The sequence below is a fragment of the Anolis carolinensis genome, chromosome 1 (assembly GCF_035594765.1).
Source record: "Anolis carolinensis isolate JA03-04 chromosome 1, rAnoCar3.1.pri, whole genome shotgun sequence".
In the NCBI taxonomy this organism is placed as follows: Eukaryota; Metazoa; Chordata; class Lepidosauria; order Squamata; family Dactyloidae; genus Anolis; species Anolis carolinensis.
Window position 1 is genome coordinate 346,801,368 of NC_085841.1, and position 22,976 is coordinate 346,824,343.

Here is a 22,976-nt window from a genome sequence, read left to right on the forward strand (position 1 = left end):
CCATTGGACAAGCAGGTTAGAGTTATGGGAGTTGGGAATCCCAAACACCTGCAGGGCCACAACTTGTACAGGTCTGGTCTTTGGTGAATTGCATGAGAAACGTGTGATGACAAATTAACTAGTTTATTTTCTTTTCTTGATTCTATCACAGGGCAGACTTTGTTTCACATGACTACTGTGGATGCAGTGTCACTGGTTTAAACTGGGAACTCCTTACTAATACTTTCAACCTCTCAGTTGAAATCCTAATCACCATTAGTTGAGATCAAAGTTGGTAAAAACCAATACATGTTAAAATGTAAATTTAAATCTGATTGTTTTGGATTTAAAATAGATTTCAAAATTTCCTTAAAACCATTAGATTAACAATATTATCATGGATACTAATTTATATAACATCTATTCTACTAATATGTTAGTAGTATATAGAGATAGAAGACAGCTTAATCCTATTCTGCCAGCGGCGTACGTGAAGCACTCTTGATCAACCACTCTTCATGCAAAGACAGAGAAAGTCGAAGAGTACAAAATTTGGGGAGACAGAAAATATCTGACCAAGGAATCTCAATATAAAAGCAAGGAACACTTTTTTCTGAACTGAAAACCATTCATAAATAATTTCTTGGTGTGTACCTATCTCCAATGAAACCTATATTTTTGACTATGTGTTAAAATCATATTAAAGAATAATATATAATGATATTTAAAAGATCTTCCCAACTAAATCAATAAATTGAGTCCTTCAAAGAAGTAATTTAAATCATTATTTATATCAGTGATTTATTGGATACAAGTTGGGGTTTTTTGGGGGGACAAAAAGTTGTGCCTCCGCCCAAAGGTCAACATACCCAGAAATCATTGCTGGAAATGCTCTGTACTCCCCACTTTTTTGGGCTGTGCTAAAATGTGGAGCAGAGTGGTGGTGGTCATTTTTAATAGAGGCTTACTGTGTATACTTTCCCGAGCAATGGAGGGCTACTTCTGTAGCTCAGAGAGGAGATGTGTGCGGCTGACTCCATAGCTGCAAAAAAAAATTCCTTGTGTAATAGTCGTATACCCCCCTTTTCCTCCCAAAAAGGGAATAAAAATGTGAGTATTATGGAATGAAATGCAGTGTGCTTCCTTTATGCATGAATCATAGCAAAACCCATTATTGTACCCCAAATCCTGCCATTGACTTATACATGAATTTGACTTATACACTATTATATACGGTAAGTCAAACTAACCTTGCCTAAGAGAACCCCCACTGGATTCCATAGAGCTTATGTCTGAGACAGATACATATAGGTTTGCAATGTTATACATAATGTGACCTGAACTGATGACAAGAGGAACTAGAAAAGCCAGCACCACAAAACAAATGATGTGCTGTACAGCAAAAGCAATGTTATCTGCTGTATTGTATTTCACAAGGTAGAGGAAAGAAATAACCAACAATTACTGCTGACTTTTCTTTTAGAGCTCTCCTGGGGAGATGCCTCACAGATCTTGACCTTGGCCTCTTTTATAAGGCTTTCACTAAAGATGCATTTACTGTCTAAGAAGATGACAAGCTGCAGTTTAGGCACTTTCTACTTTGTCAAGTGCAACCAAAAGAGAGTAGGGAAAGAGAGAAACACAAGTACTTATGGTGCTAAGCTACAAAAGGATCAAGATGGGAATGAAACCCTTTGCAAGAAATCATAATAAAAAAAATACAATGCACGTCAGGGGTGAGCATAGCAGGGGAGGAGAGGTACAAAGGGAAGTGGGATTGCCCCCTTCCAGTTCCACTGGATTCAGCAAATGGCAATCCCCTCCCCAATTGTGTCCATATAATTAAAATTAAAAGCCCATCTGAATGTACTGAAATAAAACCTATGCAATTACAGGCATACACTGTTCTTTTATGTGCTAATTTTCTCCCATTTTGAAGGATCAAAACGGGAGAAAATCAGTCTGTGCTTGGAACATTAATCTCCCAGATATTTTATGGAGATATTAGGCATTGCAGGATCATACTCTGGGAGGGGGTGGTTAGAAAGGATAGAATGGAAACTTCTTTAAGCAGCAAACTCAAGCATTAAGCATTACGTCAGCCATTGTATGACAAGCCCAACAAGACTGCAACACGCTGCTCTACCCACAAACTTTTCAATGCCAATCAAAACCGTACAGATGAGGACGCATTTGCATATGTATTCATAGTGTTTTCCAAGAAGCACTTAAGATGGACTACTGTGAATACTGATGCTTATCTGAGAACAGCCACTGAAGCCTTTAGAAAAAAAAACACAACAAAGTCTCCAGTCTCCAGATCAGGTTTTCAAGGGAAGCCCATGAATAACACTAGAGGGAGAATGTAAATGCTATCTGCCCAATCTCTCCCATGCATGAAACCCATACAGGACTTATCATCAAGTTGTACATCAATTTCAACCACCTTGGGGTGTCTGAAGCTGGTGCCCAGAAAGAAAGGCCTCAGCTGCCCACCCACCCAGGGTGGGGGTTGGAGAAAGAAAAAAAAGGTTGGCTTACATCCAGATCGTTCCTTCCCACACATGCAGCCAAAAAGTGGGAGGAACCGTGCTCACACACATGAGCAGATTACAACAAAACCAAGCGAATCCATTGTTTGCAAGGCAACCTATTATAACAGCATGCCCAAATGGAGACCAAGAACCGATTCACAAAACCTTTTTCTAAAGAGTGAAATGGAGGTGGCTACATTTGATCCATACTGCCTAATACACGATGAAAGAAAATATGAGAACTTATGAGGATTTGAAGTCCTTCCCAAATGGTCCAAACAGGTCCATTATGCATGTATACTACAGGGAATAGGAACAAAAATATTTCACATTCAACAAGGCCATCATCGTACCTTCTTTTTATTTTTGGTGGAAGACATACCCTGTTTCCCCGAAAATAAGACATCCCCAGAAAATAAGACCTAGTAGAGGTTTTGCTGAATTGCTAAATATAAGGCCTCCCCCAAAAGTAAGACCTAGCAAGACCAAAGCATGCCCAACGAACAGAACACCAGAGCATGCAGGATCGGTAAATGTACGTACTATAAATTGTTGTACATGGAAATAATGGTAGTAACAAGAAATTCTTGATAAGATTCACATTTTGTTTGGTTATGCTTGTTTGTGATGACAACTACTGTACAGTATATAATAAATGTTCAATTTTTTTGTTCAACAATTAATGTGAATTCTTCTTCATGGAAAAATAAGACATCCCCTGAAAATAAGACCTAGTGCATCTTTGGGAGCAAAAATTAATATAAGACACTGTCTTATTTTCGGGGAAACACGGTACTTGGTTGGAATGACCTAGCAAGACCAAAGCATGCCCAATGAACAGAACACCAGAGCATGCAGGATCTGGTTGGTTGGAATTGGTTGGAATGAATACATGTTACACCTGTGCGTAAGTCAACAGGTAACTTGAGGGCATATGTGTACACATTCACACATGCTTATGAAACTTAGTCAACAGGAGAAGAATATTCAGTTTCTAAGTAGGAAAGCAGATTTCATATGACCTCTGGTGCTTGGGGAAGTACGTTTTTTGAACTACAGTTCCTAGAATCCTCAATCTCATTATCTCCCCAATACTGGTCAGGCTGGCTAAATATTCTGGGAATCACAGACCCTTTTCCCTATTTTATGGAGCTGCCCAAGGATAATCCCCATAACCTGCAGATACAACAACAGCAACAAAATTTACTTAATCCTACCCCCAAATATATCAAGCACATTGGTGCCTTTAAAGTATTTACCAAAACTAAATACAGGTTCACTGCCCCTTACACATGGAAGCTACTAACCATTGCCAATAGCTTATATTCAAACTCTGTAGATGTCTGCTCATTACTATAAAGTGGACAGTCACCAAATCAAAACCATATTTTCAATGGTTACAGAAAATAAAACACATTCCAAATTATTGAGATCCAACTCACAAAGTAGTTCTTCCTCCATGTTACAACATGGCTGTATGTGACCTTCCACCGGCAAAATAGGCCACTGCTTTCTGCTCCTCCCAAAAGCCAGATATGGAACAGGTAAACATTCCAAAGAAATGACACTGACAGCTGTCTTTAGTAAGATTTGCTTTTTTTCCTCTCTGTTTCTCAAGACAGAAAATAATTCAAAAGAGCCAACCCGCCAATGGATTTCCTCAACCTGAAGAACCCTTTAACAGGAGGCAGGGTTGGGTGGCTTGATAGCCTAAGGAGGAAGCTTGGGCAAGTTATCACACATGCTTCTCTAACATGTCAGTTTTTCCCTGGAAACTATCAGGGAAGAGCTAGTACACCAACTACACAACAAAAACAGGAGCATCCAGCTGATGGATGTAATGCAAAATGGACTTTCTGAAGTCTCTCACAATGAAGGAAAGCTTATTCTGGGTTCTACCATTAAAACCAATGAAGACTAACCCTTCTATCTTCGAGGAAGAATTCTGGAAAGAGATGACCTATCTGTCTGGCATATGTATCTATATGCACGTGTACAATTGCAGGAGGGAAAAGCAACAAAAAAGGGGGGTTGCACCAATATTCTGAAATTTCAAACCCAGACAAAGTATAGAAGTCGAGTTTCTGATCTCATATAGCAACACAGTATTGTTGAGATGCAGTCATCAAATATCACCAAACTGGTCAAATGGCCAGGATTTTTTCTGGAAAAAAATTCTCTGGGGGACACTCACACCACTAAAAGTGTCAATACGTATACAATATGGAAACAGAAGTTATTTGGAAAATTGGAGATGGTGGGTTTCAGCAGATGGGGGCCCTGCAAATGAAAAGTTAGCATTACAAGAAACTTCTGGGGGAAGCAATTCACTAATTTGGCCCTGAACAAGGTTAGTCTGAGCAGTCGGGATGGAATAAGGGCTACAAAAAAGCATCCTGAGAGGTCCCAGTGCTGCACCACCACCCACTTTACATCTGTGGAAATGGAGGTGGATGTGTGCCAAAGAGGTGACATCTGAATGTATTCTTCATTTCCTTCCTATTCATTTCAGTCTCTTCGAATCCAGTTTTAAGTGGAATCCTTTTTCCAAGCAATGTCGGAAACTGTCATTTTGTAATTCGGGGATTTTTGTTTGCTTGTTTGTGATTCTTCCCACACAACTACAATTCCTTAAGGAAGTAACTATGACAGTTAGTTTTACTGTGACTCATAAAAGACTTGACTGTTTTAAATAAGATACATACGCCAGTGGTGTAAGTACTATTAAATCTTATTGGCAGTGTGTAGCTTATTCAAGCCTTGCGTTATTTTTCTCCAGCTTTTATAAGTATCATGGGAAACAGGCAAGTGTTTTGAAAACTAATAACGCTAAATAATAAAGATGAAACAACACTAATTCAGATTCCCTTGTTGTTGACTGCTATCAAGTCAACCTTGACTTATGGTGATCCTATAAATGAGAGTCCTCCAAGTCACCTATCACCAACAGCCCTGCTTAGGTCTTGCAGACTCAGGCTTCCTTAAGTGAGTCCATAGAATCATAGAATCATAGAATAGTAGAGTTGGAAGAGACCTCATGGGCCATCTAGTCCAACCCCCTGCTAAGAAGCAGGAAATCGCATTCAAAGCACCCCTGACATATGGCCATCCAGCCTCTGCTTAAAAGCCTCCAAAGAAGGAGCCTCCACCATCTGTAAGCCACTTTTGAGTCTCAATCCTGGGGGGGGGGGGGGGGGGTGTTGTACAAATAAATGTAATAATCATACTAATGCGGTCTTTCTCTTTTCCTACTGCCTCCTATCTCAACAAGTATTATTGTCTTTTCTAGTGAGTCATATCTTCTTCTGATATGTCCAAAGTACATAACTTAGTCATCTTGGCTTTTAGGGAGAGTTCAGCTTTGATTTGTTCTAGGACACATTAACCTGTATCCGTATAACTCTTCTCCAGCATTTCCTTTAAAGGTATAATGCTTATTATTCTCTGTAGAACTCTGTAGATATTCATCATTTCCTCTCCATATCATTAGTTCATTCATGCACATTGATTGTTGCAGTTAACTTCTGCTTATCCCAACTCCATCTCTTCATTCTACTGATATTCATAACATCATTCCAAAATTACACATCTCATAACTTAAATCATACTAAGCACCTTCTCAAATCCTCATAGCGGCTTACAATTCATTTCTTCATCCAACAAAAGCACATTGTCCTTTACCCTTTAAAGTTCCTTGTGATCAGTCCTCCAGCCTATCTTTCTACCACCTGTCTATTGGCACTTTTGAGGTAGGGCTAACAGTTTTGATGGGGAAAAATGGGCTATATTTTTGTACTCACATTTGGACTACCCTTTGAACGAGAGAAATAAGCTTCAACATTTAGATATACAGTAGCTCCTACATGTTTGCAGGTTTTACTTTTGAGAACATGATTATTCTTGGATGGGATTAATATGTTATTTCCAGCTAATCTCTAGGTCTTCTAATGCAACTCTTATGCTCAACCTCTGGGAGAAGGTGGTCATAGAGTTGCCCCAGAGCAATAGTTCTCAACCTGTGGGTCCCCAGGTGTTTTGGCCTACAACTCCCAGAAATCCCAGCCAGTTTACCAGCTGTTAGGCTTTCTGGGAGTTGAAGGCCAAAACCTCTGGGGATCCACAGGTTGAGAACCAGTGCACCAAAGGAATGAGAGGTTCCTTGGAAAAACACTTCTCTAGGCATTTGTAGATCCTCCTACATGATTATATTGTCAGCTTCTGGTGGAAGTTGATTATAGAGTTCCATTAGAGGACCTTCAAATTCTTTGAGATGTGTACTCTCAAGTTAAAAAATAGTTTTGTTATGGTTTGTTTGGGGGGTGCCATTTTTGTGGAGGTCCTGAACCCTAAACCTCAGCAAATATAGAGGGCTGAAACTCAGCAATTTAAAACAACTGCATGGGGATGTTCCTCACATTTATTTATTTCCAACATAAGAGGGGGTCTGGAAAATACAGAAAGTTTGCAATAACAAGAGATGAGCCCAAATGAATCAGAACAAAGGCAGAAAAAGTCCTATAATGTATCTTGCTTCCCACACTGGCCAAGCAGACATCGCTGAGAAACACATAAGCAGAGCATGAGGGCAATAGCCCATTCCCATCGTTTCCCAGCAACTGGGATATAAAAGCACAATGCCTCCCTCCCTGGAAGAGATGATGAGTAGTAGTCTTTAATAGCCTTATTCTTGGAACCTGGATGTAACACATTACAAGTAATGATGCTAGTATAGGAGAGTCTCACTTATCCAATATAAACAGGCTGGCAGAACGTTGGATAAGCAAAAATGTTGGATAATAAGGAGGGATTAAGGAAAAGCCTATTAGACGACAAATTACGTTATGATTTTACAAATTAAGCACCAAAACATCATGTTTTACAACAAATCAATAGAAAAAGCAGTTCAATACACGGTACCATTATGTAGTAATTCCTGTATTTACGAATTTAGCACCAAAATGTTGCAATGTATTGAAAACATTGACTACTAAAAATTGACTAAAATAAAGATAGAATTGCAAAAAAATGAACTTACAGTAACAACATTGTCGGAAATTAAATTCATAAAAAGTTCAGTCCTTGCTGGCTAGAGAAACAGCTGTGGATCTGGGAGGGAAGCAGACCCTGTTGGATAATCCAGAATATTGGATAAGCAAAGGTTGGATAAGTGAGACTCTACTGTATTAAGATATACTTTGGAACAGGAAGTGAAGGGTAAGGTGTAAATAGAATTTCTCCTGTAAAATAATGGAACTGGCAAAGTCTTCTTTAGTGTAATGAGTAACATTTACTTGTTACATCAGCATTTTCCCCCAAAGCTAAATATCTATCACCATTCTGAAAGCTTTTCTACACTTCCAGCCTTAAATCCAGGGCAAGGGTTTGTGCTGCAATAAAATATAAATTCCTCAGTGAAATGGCAATAACCGCACTACAAAATAGGCCACATGGGTCCAGAAAATAACCATGTTCCCTATACAATACAAGCTGCATAGGTTTCAAAGAAGCTCATAATATACTTTGGAAACTTGTTTATACTTCTACACACATTCCCATGATGATGCTGGGGCCGAAAAAAGGGCTTCTCCTATAGATTTTAGGATTGAGACAGATTCATATGGGGAGATAATCTAGGCCTAAACCTTATAGGGTATGACCACCACTTTGAATTGTGCCCAGAAACAAAGCAGTAGCCAAGTGAAGTTGTTTCAATAAGCGGGTAATATGTTTCCTATAGCTAGCTTTAGTTATTATTAACATTCAGACAGTATTTATGTAGAAAAGACCTTTAAATCAGTTTAATGTGATAGAGAACAACATCAAACACACAAGAATAAAATGTATACAAATAGAAAATAACAAATGCTTAGCGCAAAACAGGATTGCAACAAAGAAATGTTATGTATTTACCTGTTCTCCACCAAAAGTTGAAAGGCCTTCCTATGGCCACCCAAACTGATCGTGAACTCATTTAGTAACCTTTGATGAGCTTATCTATAACATGGGTGTAATAAAATCCAGCTACTTTGCAAAGTTGTGATAAGGATTGTGTATATGTATATTATGTGCAATGGATATGTGAAGCACGTACTTTCTGTTTGTTATGATTGAGCCTCATGGCTCTGTTACTGACAGACGTGGGCGTAAGACTCCTCGAGAGTCAGATACTCTCGAGGAGCGAGAGAGAAAAAGACTGCGAGACATATTTGCAGCACCATCTGACGAAGAATCTTTCGAAGGGTTTACGGAGAGAATGGAGGAGGGGCTGGTTAGCTCAGAGGAGGATGAGATGGATTGGACTCGGGTAAGGGAGGAATTGGGTGCCACTGGCCATGATGGGACAGAAGATGAATGGGGACCTTCAGGATTAGACCCATGGCTTAGCTGGAGGGATGGGACGGGATCCACAGCTGGAGATGCTGTTGGGCGTAGTCAGAGGTGTTCCAGCTCTGACGAGGAAAGTGATGAGGAAACGCCCGGGTTAAGGAGGACAGCTGACAGTGATGAAGATTTGTAACTGGCATAAAATGGGGCTTGGGAGCAATTGCAAATTGCGTCGGGCAAGGTAATCTGGGCAAACGCTTGGGATCCGTGTGTGTGTGGGACGCTTCCCTGAAGACTTGTGTGCTTTCCTGTGCTGTGACGTAAGTTGATTGAAATCCAGGGTCAGACGGCGGGAGGGATTGTGTGGGCATTTGTTTGTGCAAACCTGTGCTTACTCTTATTAGCTTGACCTTCCGTCGTCTTTCTGACGGACGCCATCTCCTGCTTTGAGAACCCGGACTGAACTGACCACGGCTTGTCTTCCCCCCTTCTTGGACTTGGAAAAACTACAAACGTCTGCTTCTGGCTTTGATTTACGGAACGGAACTGGTCTACTCTACTTCTACAATCCTTGGCTGAATTGCTCGTGTTGGAGATCCTGTCTACTGTGTGTGTGTGGGAGCGACGCAAGTTACTCTAAGCACAGTGCTGGCAGCAGAGAGGAATCTGCTGCCAATTAGTTGCATTCTTTGTATCTTTTGTTCCTTGGCTTTCGTCCTGTTAATACCTAGGCTGAAGCAAGCAGTTTGTTTTTACCCGGATTAAACTCCGGTTTAATCCGGTTTATCTTTTGAACATTTACTTTTGTCCCTTTTTGCTCCTAAAGGCAAAAACTGCCTGGCCCTTGTGTTTTTACGGGCATTTTTGAGTTCTGTAATCTAATAAACTCTGTTACTTTGAATCTTGTGGCGTTCTGTCCTTGACAGATTGCCCGACGCCCATAAAAAGTTTATTGCAGCAATAAACCCGTCAGGAAGACGATGGATGAGTTAAGAGCCAAAGTAGACCAATTGCAAACGGCCTTAAGCCAAACAGCTTTTGCTGTGAAAGGACATGTTTTGACTCCTGAACGCTTTGACGGAACCAGGTGCAAGTTGCCAACCTTTTTGGCACAAGTGGAGCTTTATTTTTCTCAGCTCAGTGCTCATGCTTTTCCTACTGACACTAGTAAGGTGGCTTTTATTTTGAGTTTGTTGACCGGTCCCGCAGGACAATGGGCCACTAATTTAATTTTGGGAAATGACCCAGTCAAGGACAATTTGAATAATTTCAAAAGGTTGTTAACTGATACTTTTGGGGATCCTCTCCGCACGGAGAACGCTGGGTGGGCTCTGTATCGGTTGAAACAGGGAAAGGGGACTGTTTTGGATTACTTAAATAAGTTTAACCTGTATCGCCACCAGCTGGATTGGGGGGAAAATGCATTCATGCTTTTATTTACTGCCGGGTTAAGTGATATGCTCCAGGATGAATTAGCACGCTTGGAGCCGGCTGAAAGCTGGGACGCCTTAGTAGCTAAGGTGCTGCGTTTAGACGCAAGGTTCGAGGCTCGTAAACACTCAAAAGCAATGTGTGCGCCACCCATGCATGTAACCAGGGCACCTGTGGTGATGGGGGAAGAGCCCATGGAGCTTGGGGTTTTTAAAAAGCTGTCTACAGAGGAAAAGAGCCGTAGGAGGCAGCTGGGCTTGTGTTTGTACTGTGGGAATGCTGGGCATTTTGCCAAAAATTGTAATGTGAAACCTTCCCAGCTTTCGGGAAAAGGCCAGCCCTAGTGCGACGTGAGTCCAACGCACTAGGGCTCCTCAAGCAGTCAACTGAGGGAAGGAAGCATGTTTTCGTACCCATTACATTATCTGTTGGGGGAAGGGAACTTGTTTCTACTCTGGCACTGCTGGACTCAGGAGCTACGGTCTCCTATGTAGATATTGAGTTTGCTAAGAAGCATGGCATTCCTAGAGTGCGCAAGGCATGCGACGTGTGGGTGGAGGGAGCAGATGGGAGACTGCTGGAGACTGGGGTGGTTAATCAGGAAACCTCAGCAGTAACGTGGGAGGTGCAGGGAGTAACGGGAACGTTTGTGTGGGATATTACGAGCTTGCCTAGATATGATGTGATCCTGGGGATGGATTGGCTAGCTGTAGTAAACCCACAAGTGGATTGGGCAACACGTAAAGTGATCTTAAAGAGGCAGGATTGTTGCACTCTAAACGTTACTCATGCTGATATGGAGGGAGTGCCTGCTGAGTATGGGGAGTTCTCTGATGTATTTTGTAAAAGAGAAGCGGACAAATTACCACCGCACAGGCCATATGATTGCGCCATCAAGTTGGCAGAAGGTGCGAAACTGCCAGCAGGGAGGCTGTATGCCTTGACTGTACCGGAAAGGCAAGCTTTGCGGGAGTTTTTAGATGACAATTTAGCCAAGGGGTTTATTCGCCCATCTAGTTCTCCAACTGCGGCACCAGTATTCTTTGTAGCCAAAAAGACTGGGGAACTTAGGCTGGTCTGCGACTATCGGATCCTAAACAAATACACCATTCGGGATAGGTACCCGCTCCCTTTAATCTCGGAACTGTTATCAAGGGTGCAAGGGGCTAAGGTCTTTACCAAGCTTGACCTGCGGGGGGCCTATAACTTAATCCGTATACGGGAAGGGGATGAATGGAAGACGGCATTTAACACGTGTTTCGGATGCCACGAGTTCCGAGTCATGCCTTTTGGGCTTTGTAATGCTCCTGCGGTCTTCCAGAGGTTCATGAACGATGTGTTCAGGGACCTAATTGACCAATTTTTAGTGATTTATTTGGATGATATCTTGATTTTTTCTAAGGACGAGAAAGAACATCGTCAACATGTCAAGCAGGTTCTGCACCGACTGCGGGCTAATGGGCTTTTCGCCAAGGCTTCCAAATGCGTCTTTCATGTGCCTGAAGTGGAGTTCCTAGGTCATGTAGTGTCAGGTAGGGAACTTAAAATGGACCCACATAAGGTTGACGCCGTCAACTCATGGCAGGAGCTGAAAACTAAGAAGGATGTACAAAGGTTCTTAGGTTTTGCTAATTACTACCGGGAGTTTATTCCGAATTTTGCAAAGCTCACGGTACCTTTGACGCAGCTTCTGCGCAAGAAACAGCCATTTGTGTGGGGGCGGGAAGCTCACGAGGCGTTTCTACAACTTAAGTCTAGTTTTCAATCAGACAACATACTAACCCATCCTGATGTTGACAAACCGTTCGTGGTAGAAGCGGACGCTTCTAGCTACGCGTTGGGGGCTGTATTGTCTCAGAAGGATTCCTCAGGGACCTTGCGTCCCTGTGGATTTTACTCGCGGCAACTAACACCCTTCGAGCAGAACTATACCATATGGGAGAAGGAGTTGTTGGCGATTAAGGTGGCGTTTGAGGTGTGGCGGCACTGGCTTGAAGGGGCACGGCACCAGATCGTGGTCAGATCTGATCACAAGAACTTAGAGCACTTGCAAACAGCAAAGAAGTTAAACCAGCGTCAAATCCGATGGGCTTTGTTTTTCTCCAGGTTTAACTTCAAGGTGCAGTTCGTAGAGGGGAAGGCAAACTTGCGGGCCGATGCTTTATCCCGCAAGCCGGAGTTTAAGACCAATGAGCAGGTTGTATGTCAGACCATCTTGCCTACTGCCTCTCTGTGTGTTGTAGATAATGAGCTCGGGTTACATGACCAGATCCTTGAGGCTCAGAGGGATGATGTGTGGACACAGGAGCAACTGATGCTGCTCTCAGCAGGTAATCGTACCATACTGCCGCATCTACAAGATCAAGACGGAGTATTGGTACGCAGGGGGCAGGTCTACGTACCAGTGGGGGCCCTCAGGTTGGAGGTGATTAGAGCCCACCATGACGAACCCATGGCTGGGCACTTTGGCAGATTCAAGACCGTGCAGCTCATTACCAGGAGCTATTGGTGGCCAAAGATGCGGCAAGACATTCTGCGCTTTTGTGACAGCTGCGCCGTTTGCCAGCAGAGTAAGACGCCTGTTGGGCGCCCTAGAGGGTTGTTGTCGTCTTTACCTGTTCCGGACAGGCCATGGCAAATCATTTCCATGGATTTCATTTCAGATTTGCCTAAGTCTGGGGGTTATACTTGTATTTGGGTGGTGGTGGATTTATTTAGTAAACTGGCTCATTTTATTCCTTGTTCAACCATTCCGGCGGCCCCTACGTTGGCCTTACTATTTACTAAGCACATCTATCGTTTGCACGGGGCACCCGAGGTGATTATTTCAGATAGGGCTCCGCAATTTGTGTCACGCTTTTGGAAACATTTCCATGAGTGCTTGGGGACTAAGTTAAACGTTTCTTCAGCCTTTCATCCGCAAACGGATGGACAGTCGGAACGGGTTAATGGGCTCTTAGAGCAATATCTGCGTTGTTTTTGTTTAGATCAACCCACGGCTTGGGTGAAGTGGCTACCGGTGGCGGAATTTGCTTACAACAATGCGGTGCACACATCTAGTCAGCATACGCCGTTTGAGCTAACTTATGGTTTTCACCCACGGGGAGGTGTGGCGCCGTCGACCAATGTGGTCTCTTCGGACCCTGTGTACCGCTCTACGGAAATGGCTGCATTGCATGATGTTGCCCGTCGCTTACTGCTGGAAGCTAAGGCAACGCAGAAGACTCAGGCTGACCGCCACAGGCAGGCAGGGGAGGAGTTGGAAGAAGGGGATTTGGTGTGGTTATCTTCCAAACATATTAAACAGGCTGGGGGAAAGTTTGCGCCTCGGTATTTGGGTCCCTTTCCTATCGTTAAAAAGATTTCTTCCGTTGCGTTTCGTTTGCGTTTACCGTCTAGTTTAAAGGTCCATCCAGTCTTTCATCGTTCGCTGTTGAAACTTGATACCTCTAGTCGTCGTGGTGCTATAGCGGAGGGTATCACTGCCACTTCTCCGCCATCGGGGGAGGAGGCCTTTGTGAGAGGGGATAGTGTTATGATTGAGCCTCATGGCTCTGTTACTGACAGACGTGGGCGTAAGACTCCTCGAGAGTCAGATACTCTCGAGGAGCGAGAGAGAAAAAGACTGCGAGACATATTTGCAGCACCATCTGACGAAGAATCTTTCGAAGGGTTTACGGAGAGAATGGAGGAGGGGCTGGTTAGCTCAGAGGAGGATGAGATGGATTGGACTCGGGTAAGGGAGGAATTGGGTGCCACTGGCCATGATGGGACAGAAGATGAATGGGGACCTTCAGGATTAGACCCATGGCTTAGCTGGAGGGATGGGACGGGATCCACAGCTGGAGATGCTGTTGGGCGTAGTCAGAGGTGTTCCAGCTCTGACGAGGAAAGTGATGAGGAAACGCCCGGGTTAAGGAGGACAGCTGACAGTGATGAAGATTTGTAACTGGCATAAAATGGGGCTTGGGAGCAATTGCAAATTGCGTCGGGCAAGGTAATCTGGGCAAACGCTTGGGATCCGTGTGTGTGTGGGACGCTTCCCTGAAGACTTGTGTGCTTTCCTGTGCTGTGACGTAAGTTGATTGAAATCCAGGGTCAGACGGCGGGAGGGATTGTGTGGGCATTTGTTTGTGCAAACCTGTGCTTACTCTTATTAGCTTGACCTTCCGTCGTCTTTCTGACGGACGCCATCTCCTGCTTTGAGAACCCGGACTGAACTGACCACGGCTTGTCTTCCCCCCTTCTTGGACTTGGAAAAACTACAAACGTCTGCTTCTGGCTTTGATTTACGGAACGGAACTGGTCTACTCTACTTCTACAATCCTTGGCTGAATTGCTCGTGTTGGAGATCCTGTCTACTGTGTGTGTGTGGGAGCGACGCAAGTTACTCTAAGCACAGTGCTGGCAGCAGAGAGGAATCTGCTGCCAATTAGTTGCATTCTTTGTATCTTTTGTTCCTTGGCTTTCGTCCTGTTAATACCTAGGCTGAAGCAAGCAGTTTGTTTTTACCCGGATTAAACTCCGGTTTAATCCGGTTTATCTTTTGAACATTTACTTTTGTCCCTTTTTGCTCCTAAAGGCAAAAACTGCCTGGCCCTTGTGTTTTTACGGGCATTTTTGAGTTCTGTAATCTAATAAACTCTGTTACTTTGAATCTTGTGGCGTTCTGTCCTTGACACTGTTTCTTTCCTTGTTCTTCCCTTTCTGTACGGTACTCAGTGCAGCTTTCATGGTCCTTACCCTGACGTCTATTTCCACAACAAAATTATGAAGTGGGTAAGATAGCTTACGTACTTATTTTGTTGTGGAAACAGAGGTCAGGGTAAGGACCATGAAAGCTGCTTTGAGTACCTTACAGAAAGCGAGGGAAACAATTTGTGAAGTTGGTTAGAGAGTCAGTCAGCATGGTAGGTATAGCATTGTGAGCATTTGCCTAAGAATCTGAAGAACAATATTTGAATCCCCAGTCAGCCATGGAAACTTATTGGGTGACCTGAAGTGAATCACATCTTCTCAGCCTCAGAAAATTTCATGAGAGGATCATCTTAGGGTCGCCATGATTTGGAAGACTTGAAGGCACAAAACAACAAAATAAGATAATTTTATGAGTTGCCCATGGTTATCCAATGGACTCTATATCTAAAGAGGGATTTTTTACATCTCACATCTCATTCTGATATCCTAAGGTTCCCTTTAAATGTTAAGTATCACTATTATTCTTACCCTTTGTATAATTCAAATTCTCATTTCGAATTGTGAACTTCAGCCAACAGGGATGGCACTTTTAGTGAAGTATGGGGATAGTAATCAGCAGCATTATCTTTGGTAACTTATCTGATTGTCAGTAATGGAGCTGAAATGACATGAGAATCCCAGGTTCAATCCCTGGGTGGCTTATGTCAGACAGGTCACTCTCACCCAGTTTAACCTGTCTTATGATGTAGGACCAGGCTTGTTCCTTGGGAGAGGTTTCAAATAAAACACAAGGAAATACACCTCACCACAATCATTACTGTAATTTAAGTTTTATTCTCCATCACAACTTTATCATTGCATATCACTACTTCATCTAACTGCAAATTCAAATGCCAAAGACTATGTTGTCAAAACAGGTCCACTGAGAAAGAAAAAGGAAGCACCAGCTTAACATAATGAGCATACCCAGTACTATGAGGAATTTGCATCCATGGAGACGAATGGAAAACTGAGGAAGGATGCAGAAACCAATGACTTATTGGAACTTTGAACATTACTGACACACTACAGCATGTCTGTGCATGTTTGGCTTGTCAGAAAGATTTGTGAACTTTCCCTGATTTACTGTTGTGGGAAAACATATTGCCAACAAATAAGTGAGAATCATGCGGTATAGTCTTTGGAGGGGTGGACTTCTGGGAACTATGGTTCAAATCAGTCACATTCAGTCATGGACACTATCAAAGATGCACTTGAGATGCGCTGGCCTTCAAGATTGCCCTCCATCTCCGTGATTCTAAGATTCTGTATCTCTGATTTGCTAATAAAAGATAGCATATAGGCAAACTGAGTGTTGTATTTGTAATGATGTAAACAATAAACAAAGCTGACAATAAATTAAGTCATGTCACAACAGGCATGTCATGATTTAATGAGATATCACAGCAACAACCAAGCTGCAATTGCAGGAATATCAGGCATGGAGGACCTTGAGAGCAAGAAGGTTATGATTCCAAAGCTACTTGGAGATCTCTCTTAGTGAAATAGGATGTATTCTATTAAAACTGATGCCACTATAACATTTTTAGTATTTTAAGTGCAGTGATATTACTAATGTGCTTTGAACGTTGTACTACAGTGTCCTTCCTACACACTATCCAAATCTCCTCAAAAATCTGGTCCTATGTAGTTCCCCCACCTTTCAAACTAACGTACTGACAACACTGAAGTTTCCCACCTGTCTTGCTCTATGGACATATGCAGTTCCATTCACAGGAGGTAGTAACTGAATACCATTCCAGCACAATAACTATATTTTAACACTGCAGCTCATTGAGCTGTTCTGTAGCTTGTTCCAAGGTAAGAATATGAAAATGTATTAGAACATTTATATGTTGATTAATATTCTGCTCTTCTCCCAAGTGGGGCTTGCACAATCCCAACATACATACTATTGTGTTGTACACTGCTATGGTGGAAATGGATGCTCTATCATTGTATAGCCAATATTATGCTGTAGTTAAGACTCATGGGACAAGGTTCAAACCTCCCTCAAACCTCATGGGTATTTTTGAGCCAGTTGCTACCTGCCAAAGTAATCTACCTCACAAGGTTGCTGTGCAAATAAAATGGGTGGAGGAACTATTTACTGACCCTTGAATTATGTTACAATAAATGGACTACACCTTTAAATTAGACTAGACAATGCTCTAGTAGAGTCAAGGGTGGTTTTGGCTTTTTTGCCGCCACTTATAAAAGAGAGGAAGCAGGATGTACTTTAATTACTGGATCAAATATTATAATTAAAATGGCATGTTCTAATAGAAAACCATTAGTAGAAATGGTACATAAATGTTTTTGTCAATTGTTATAATAAAGAGGGCCCTCTAAAGCTGCAATTGTAATCATACTTATTTTTTAAATTGGTCCTAGGCCCTATGTGCATTGTGGTTTAGTATTGTGATAATAAGTCACAACAAGATTTAGGCTCACTTGTTCCCCACTTCTGTTTTATCTTTTGGCAAATTCACAACCATCTTAGCATTTTTTCAAAACAACCAGTTGGAATTAAACAAAGCAAGCCACTTTAATAAATGATGGTTAGAATAGGTTAGATAATAAGATAAATTACAGTTATACTAAAATAGAAGCTTCCAAATTCCTTTCCCCAGCAACATCAGGAGAGGTCAAAAGCCCCATACGTCTCATCTGCAATAATGAAATGTTCAAAGCCAGTGAGAGAGACCTGCTTCCTAACAAACTTGGCTGGGAATCAAACCATTAGATGTGAAATGCATAATTAACAAGTGTATGCTTCCGAGTCTATATATAGAAAACTTTTGATTTAAATTACCGTCTCTCTTCCTAGGATGCCCAACAGATGACCCACCTCAGTTTACTATTTGTGTGTGCAAAGTCCAGAAGGCAAAGGTATGGGTTCAGGTCCAGCCTTTCTTTGTGATCACATTTTCTACTACAAACCAGCATAAAGATCTACTTAGGAAGGCCCTTCTCTCGCTCCCGCCGCCATAACAAATACGGTTGTGGGGACGAGGGAGAGGGCCTTCTCGGTGGTGGCCCCCAGTTTTGAAACTCCCTTCCAAGAGAAATTAGATTAGCCCCTACCTTGACCACGTTCTGGAAAGACCTGAAAATCTGGTTATGTCAATGTGCTTTTGACTAATTCAGCACAATTTGACTGCACTTTATTACTGCCCATCTTTTTAGTGACCTTGCAGTATATTACATATGTATAATTTATTGCCTTGCCTCCAATTTTTGAACACGCCCATTGCGCCCGGCTATTGGTTATTAGTTATCGGCTGTTGCTGAGTTTATGTTTTTATTATTTTATATGTTTTTATGTATTAATTCATTGTGATTAAATGTATTTTATATTGTTGTATTTTACTATTGCATTACTGGGCTTGGTCCCCATGTAAGCCTCCCTGAGTCCCTTCGGGGAGATAGGGCGGGATATAAGAAAGTTATTATTATATTATTATTAGTATGTAAACAGACCCAGTAGTAGCCTCTTTTTCAAGGACTTGTTCCGTGGCTATTGAAAGGCTAAAACATCTTCAGATAACATTATATTAAGTTTTATTTGAACTAAATTTGGCAGTTGATGGTGTGGCACTAAGAAAATTAATTTATTTGATGAAATACTTCACATACACCACCTATTATCATCTGCTTATTAAGCCCTACAAAAAAATGAGCTAAAAAAAATCCCATATCAAGTAAGTAGTACACTTTCTCTTACTTAACACAAGATCAAATCAGTTTCATATTCAGGATGAATCAGAAATGAATATTCACAAGAATTCTGTAGTAATCAGAGATGAATATTCACAAAAATATCTCATTACAATCCAATCACAATCACTCACAGAGCAGAGAAGGCACACAAGAAATGGGAGGGGGCATAGTTTACTCTAAAATGATTTGTTCAAAAATAGTTTTCCTCCAGAGAAAAATAGGCAATGCTTTTTGAGCCACTGTGGCAAGGATTTAAGGATTTAACCTATTGTTCTAACATTCCTTTTATGCTTTTCATCAAGCCCCAAGTATCCAGCAGGTAGGGTAAAAAAAAAACCTTTAAAATTGATGGGTTTTTTAAAGATCAACCAAAACTTGATTATTTCAGAAATATCACATAGTCCAAAAAAGGAGGACATGTCATGACTTACAAGGAAGGGCAGCATGACCACAACCTGCACATAAACAAAGAAACATTTGGCAATGATAGAAATCAGCATGAGCAACAATAGTATTAGGCAGCCAGCCAGTCAGAGTAACTAGTTTTTTTGATAAACCCCACAATGCCACCATCTGGGCCACAACAGGTCTCTCTTTGCCTGGCCTACACTCATCCAAATCATGTATGCATCTCCATAGCATCTTCCGTCCCAAACCCCTTTTACACTTGCTAATGAAGGAGACCTGGCAAGATCCCCAAAATCAGAGAAGAGAAGATTTTCTTTGGAGTGGGGTGGAGGGGATGCGTGGCAAAGCCTAAACAATGGGAAGCCAGAATGCAGTTTGCTCAAGGTGGCCCAAGAAGATTTGTGGCAGAAGTGTACATACTGGAAAATATATTACCACCGAAGCCAAAAATTCAGGAATTCGTAAACGTCCATCTGACACAGTGATGAGTCAGACAGCTGCTGTCACTGAGCACTGGGTGAAATATGTCACCAGAGATAACGGGTTCAATAAAAATGTCACCTTTCTGAACTGCATTAATTAAACAGACCCTATAAGAGCCACCTGCTTCCATGCACAATAATGGTAGTAGGATTAAATTGTCCACAACTACACAAAACTCACTATTGCAAAACAACATAGGGATGTTAAATTGTGTTCTGGGATACCTCTGCCCTCATTAAGCCATGACATGAGTTCTTTGAAATGAACCATAAGACAGAGAGAACAAGATTCACGCTGACAAGGCCAATGAATGACCTACAGTATTATGAAGAAGTTGGGAAGTCAGCTTTCCATCTGCAAGACAGGATTGACAAGTCCAATAACCTATTACATAGTCCAACAAAAATATTTCTCTATGTCTAAAAAAAGGCCTGTTCCTGGGGTCATTTGGGGCGGTGATTCAGAAAATTGTACTCAAAAGACAGCACCAACTCTAGTTTTTTAGATATCATGATTTTCTATGGGCAAGCATGTGGTCTCTTCCAACTCTTGATTCTAAGCAGATAAAGAGCATTAGATAGTATACGTACCGTATCTCAAAACCTAGAGCTGACAGGAGAAAACTGGTGCTATTTTTTGGAATCATCAGGTCAAAACATACTAAGGAACAGGTCTAACATCTGAGGCACCAAAATGAAGGTTGACCAGCGTTATCAATAAGTTTGAAGTCTACTGGTGGGTCAAAAACCCAGGGACTTACCATTGAGGCCATTGGGAATGCTCCTGTGGTGAAGCGGTGCTGAAAGGTCATCCATGGACCTCCGGATAGCTCCAGCCTTGTTCTCCACAGGTTTGTGGTGGTGAAGGGGGTGGTGGTGGTGGTGATCGGGGCTCCCTGCACTCCCGGTACTGGAAGTACTGCTCCCGTCGCCAACATCCCGGGTGCCGGAGCCTCCGTTCAAGTTGGTGAGGCTGGCCTGGCTGTCGATGGAGCTGCGGGAGCCGGCCCCATTCCTCTCCTCATCCAACATCAGGACGATCTCCTTCAGCTCCATGTTCTCTCTCAGGAGGATCTCCTGCTTGGTCTCCAGCTCCTTCAGCTTCTGCTGGTACATCCCCACCTCCTTCCACATCACCCCAGCGGTGTGTCTCCCAAACCTTTGCCATTCCCTGGAGAGCTTCTTGCCTTTCTGCCGGTCATCGTCCAAGAAGCAGCAAAGCTCCCTCAGCTCCTGGTTGTCATCCTGAAGCTTCTGGTTGACTTCTTTCAAGCCCCGGATCTCGTGCAGGTGGACCTGCAGCCTCCGGTTGACGTCCTTCATCAGGTTGCTGTGCTCCACCATGACGTTCATCTTCTCGTTCTCGACTTTCTTGAGCCGCTTCACCAAGTCTTCTTTGCTCCACCTCAGCATGTCTTCTTCTGCCATTTTGGTCAGGTCTTCCTTGGAACCCTCTACTGAATTTTTGGCCATGTCTATCGTCTGCTATCTCAATATTAAGAGGAACACGTAAAGTCTCTTTCTTTTCTTGAAAGTTTTGTTAAAATCCCACCGAACGTAAAAAAAATTATTGCAACATCCTCGTTTTTATATATATTTGTTTATATATATATATTCACCAAAAAAAACCAATTATAATATTTCAAGGAGGTCAAGACAAGCAAGAGAAGGAAATACATTCATTTCTGCACAAAGTATTCCCTGCCCTGCAGTTTCCCATGCCTTTAAATTGAAAAGGAATCAAGTCCCAAAGCTTTGCAATCCTTTCTAGGAAGCCTCTGGCAAGAGAAGCAAATCTACTTACCGGAGGTTAATAAAACCAAGGCTAGATTTGAGAGAGATGGCTGGTAGGAGGGAATTATTTGCTCACCGATCAACCTGCTTGGAGGTTATTCTTCCTAGTGTTAAAAAAAATTAGGTAGACATAAAAATAAAATAATTATAGTCCTCTTCCTTCTTTGCTTCCTCTCCTTTTATTTTTCCCGGTCTCCGGATGATGTCAGTCCAGTCCCTTTTGCAAACTGCCTTTGAATTTCGCAGCCAGAGGGAGAAGGGAAAAGGGCATTCAATGAAATCCAAGCACCTCTTCCTCCTAGACAATGAAGAAGGGAAAGCAAGGGCTCAAGAGGAAAACGTGGGTAGATCGAAGGGATCAAGCCCCAAAACGCAGGCACCCAACCCTGGCAGCTCCTGCTGCTCCAAGCGACCAAGCGCTCCCTTCCAGAGCTGCCCGGTTTTGCAAAGGGAGGGAGGTGAAGGAGTGAGCCCAGGCCACGCCCCCTGCCTCCTGATTGGCCAATGAGGCGTGGCTTCGGGTCTCTTCCACGCTCCAGCCTCGCCTCGCCTTGTTCAGGTTGCGCTCGCTTTCCGGCTTTGGGTCAAGTTACCGGGGAGAAGCGCTGGGTGTCCCCTTCCGCCAGCCAATCAGGGGGCGGCATTTCAAAAAAGCAGGTACAAAGGGAAAGGTAGATGGGCTCTCCTTAAAGGGGCCGCGTGCCTTTTTCCCCCTCTACAAAAATATACTCTTTTTTCCCCCCAACATATCGAATGTATATACAGTAGAGTCTCACTTATCCAACGTAAATGGGCTGAACGTTGGATAAGCGAATATGTTGGATAATAAGGAGAGATTAAGGAAAAGCCTATTAAACGTCAAATTAGGTTATGATTTCACAAATTAAGCACCAAAACATGATATTATACAACAAATTTGATAGAAAAAGTAGTTCAATACGCAGTAATGCTATGTAGTAATTACTGTATTTACAAATTTAACACCAAAATATCATGATATATTGAAAACATTGCCTACAAAAATGTGTTGGATAATCCAGAACGTTGGATAAGTGAGACTCTACTGTATCCTGCACTGCAGATTAACTCAACCAGAGGAGTCCGCCATAGCAGAGCACTTGATGAAACCACCTGGAGACAGCATATTTTTGGAGGACACAGAAATGCTGGACCACTCTTAACGACCACCATGTCAGACTACACAGAGAAGCCACTGAAATCCACCAGCACGTGAGATTCACCACCAGGGTGGGAGAAAGAACTCCTGTCTGTGGATGTTGCAATTGGCCAGCTTGATTTGCATGGAATAGCCTTGCAGCTTCAAAGCCTGGCTGCTTCCTGCCTGGGGAGCGCAACACAGAGAAGCCACTGAAATCCACCAGCACGTGAGATTCACCACAAGGGCGGAAGAAAGAACTCTTTATCTGTGGATGTTGCAATTGGCCAGCTTGATTTGCATGGAATAGCCTTGCAGCTTCAAAGCCTGGCTGCTTCCTGCCTGGGGAGCGCAACACAGAGAAGCCACTGAAATCCACCAGCACGTGAGATTCACCACCAGGGTGGG

At 42.6% G+C, this 22,976-nt stretch overlaps 1 protein-coding gene across 3 annotated transcripts in view; it reads right to left on the bottom strand.

Moving 5' to 3' along the window:
- Positions 1 to 21,878, bottom strand: part of ccdc85c (coiled-coil domain containing 85C) — a 205,910-nt gene extending 184,032 nt beyond the window's left edge. Inside the window, exon 1 of one of the 3 annotated variants that reach the window (XM_062968459.1) lies at positions 20,380 to 21,878. In XM_062968459.1, the coding sequence (XP_062824529.1) occupies positions 20,380 to 21,091 (712 nt within the window). In that variant the 5' untranslated portion in view covers positions 21,092 to 21,878. The remainder of the gene's footprint in view (positions 1 to 20,379) is intronic. The other 2 variants (XM_062968458.1, XM_003224837.4) reach the window with 2 other exon arrangements.
- Between the last annotated feature and the right edge of the window lie 1,098 nt (positions 21,879 to 22,976).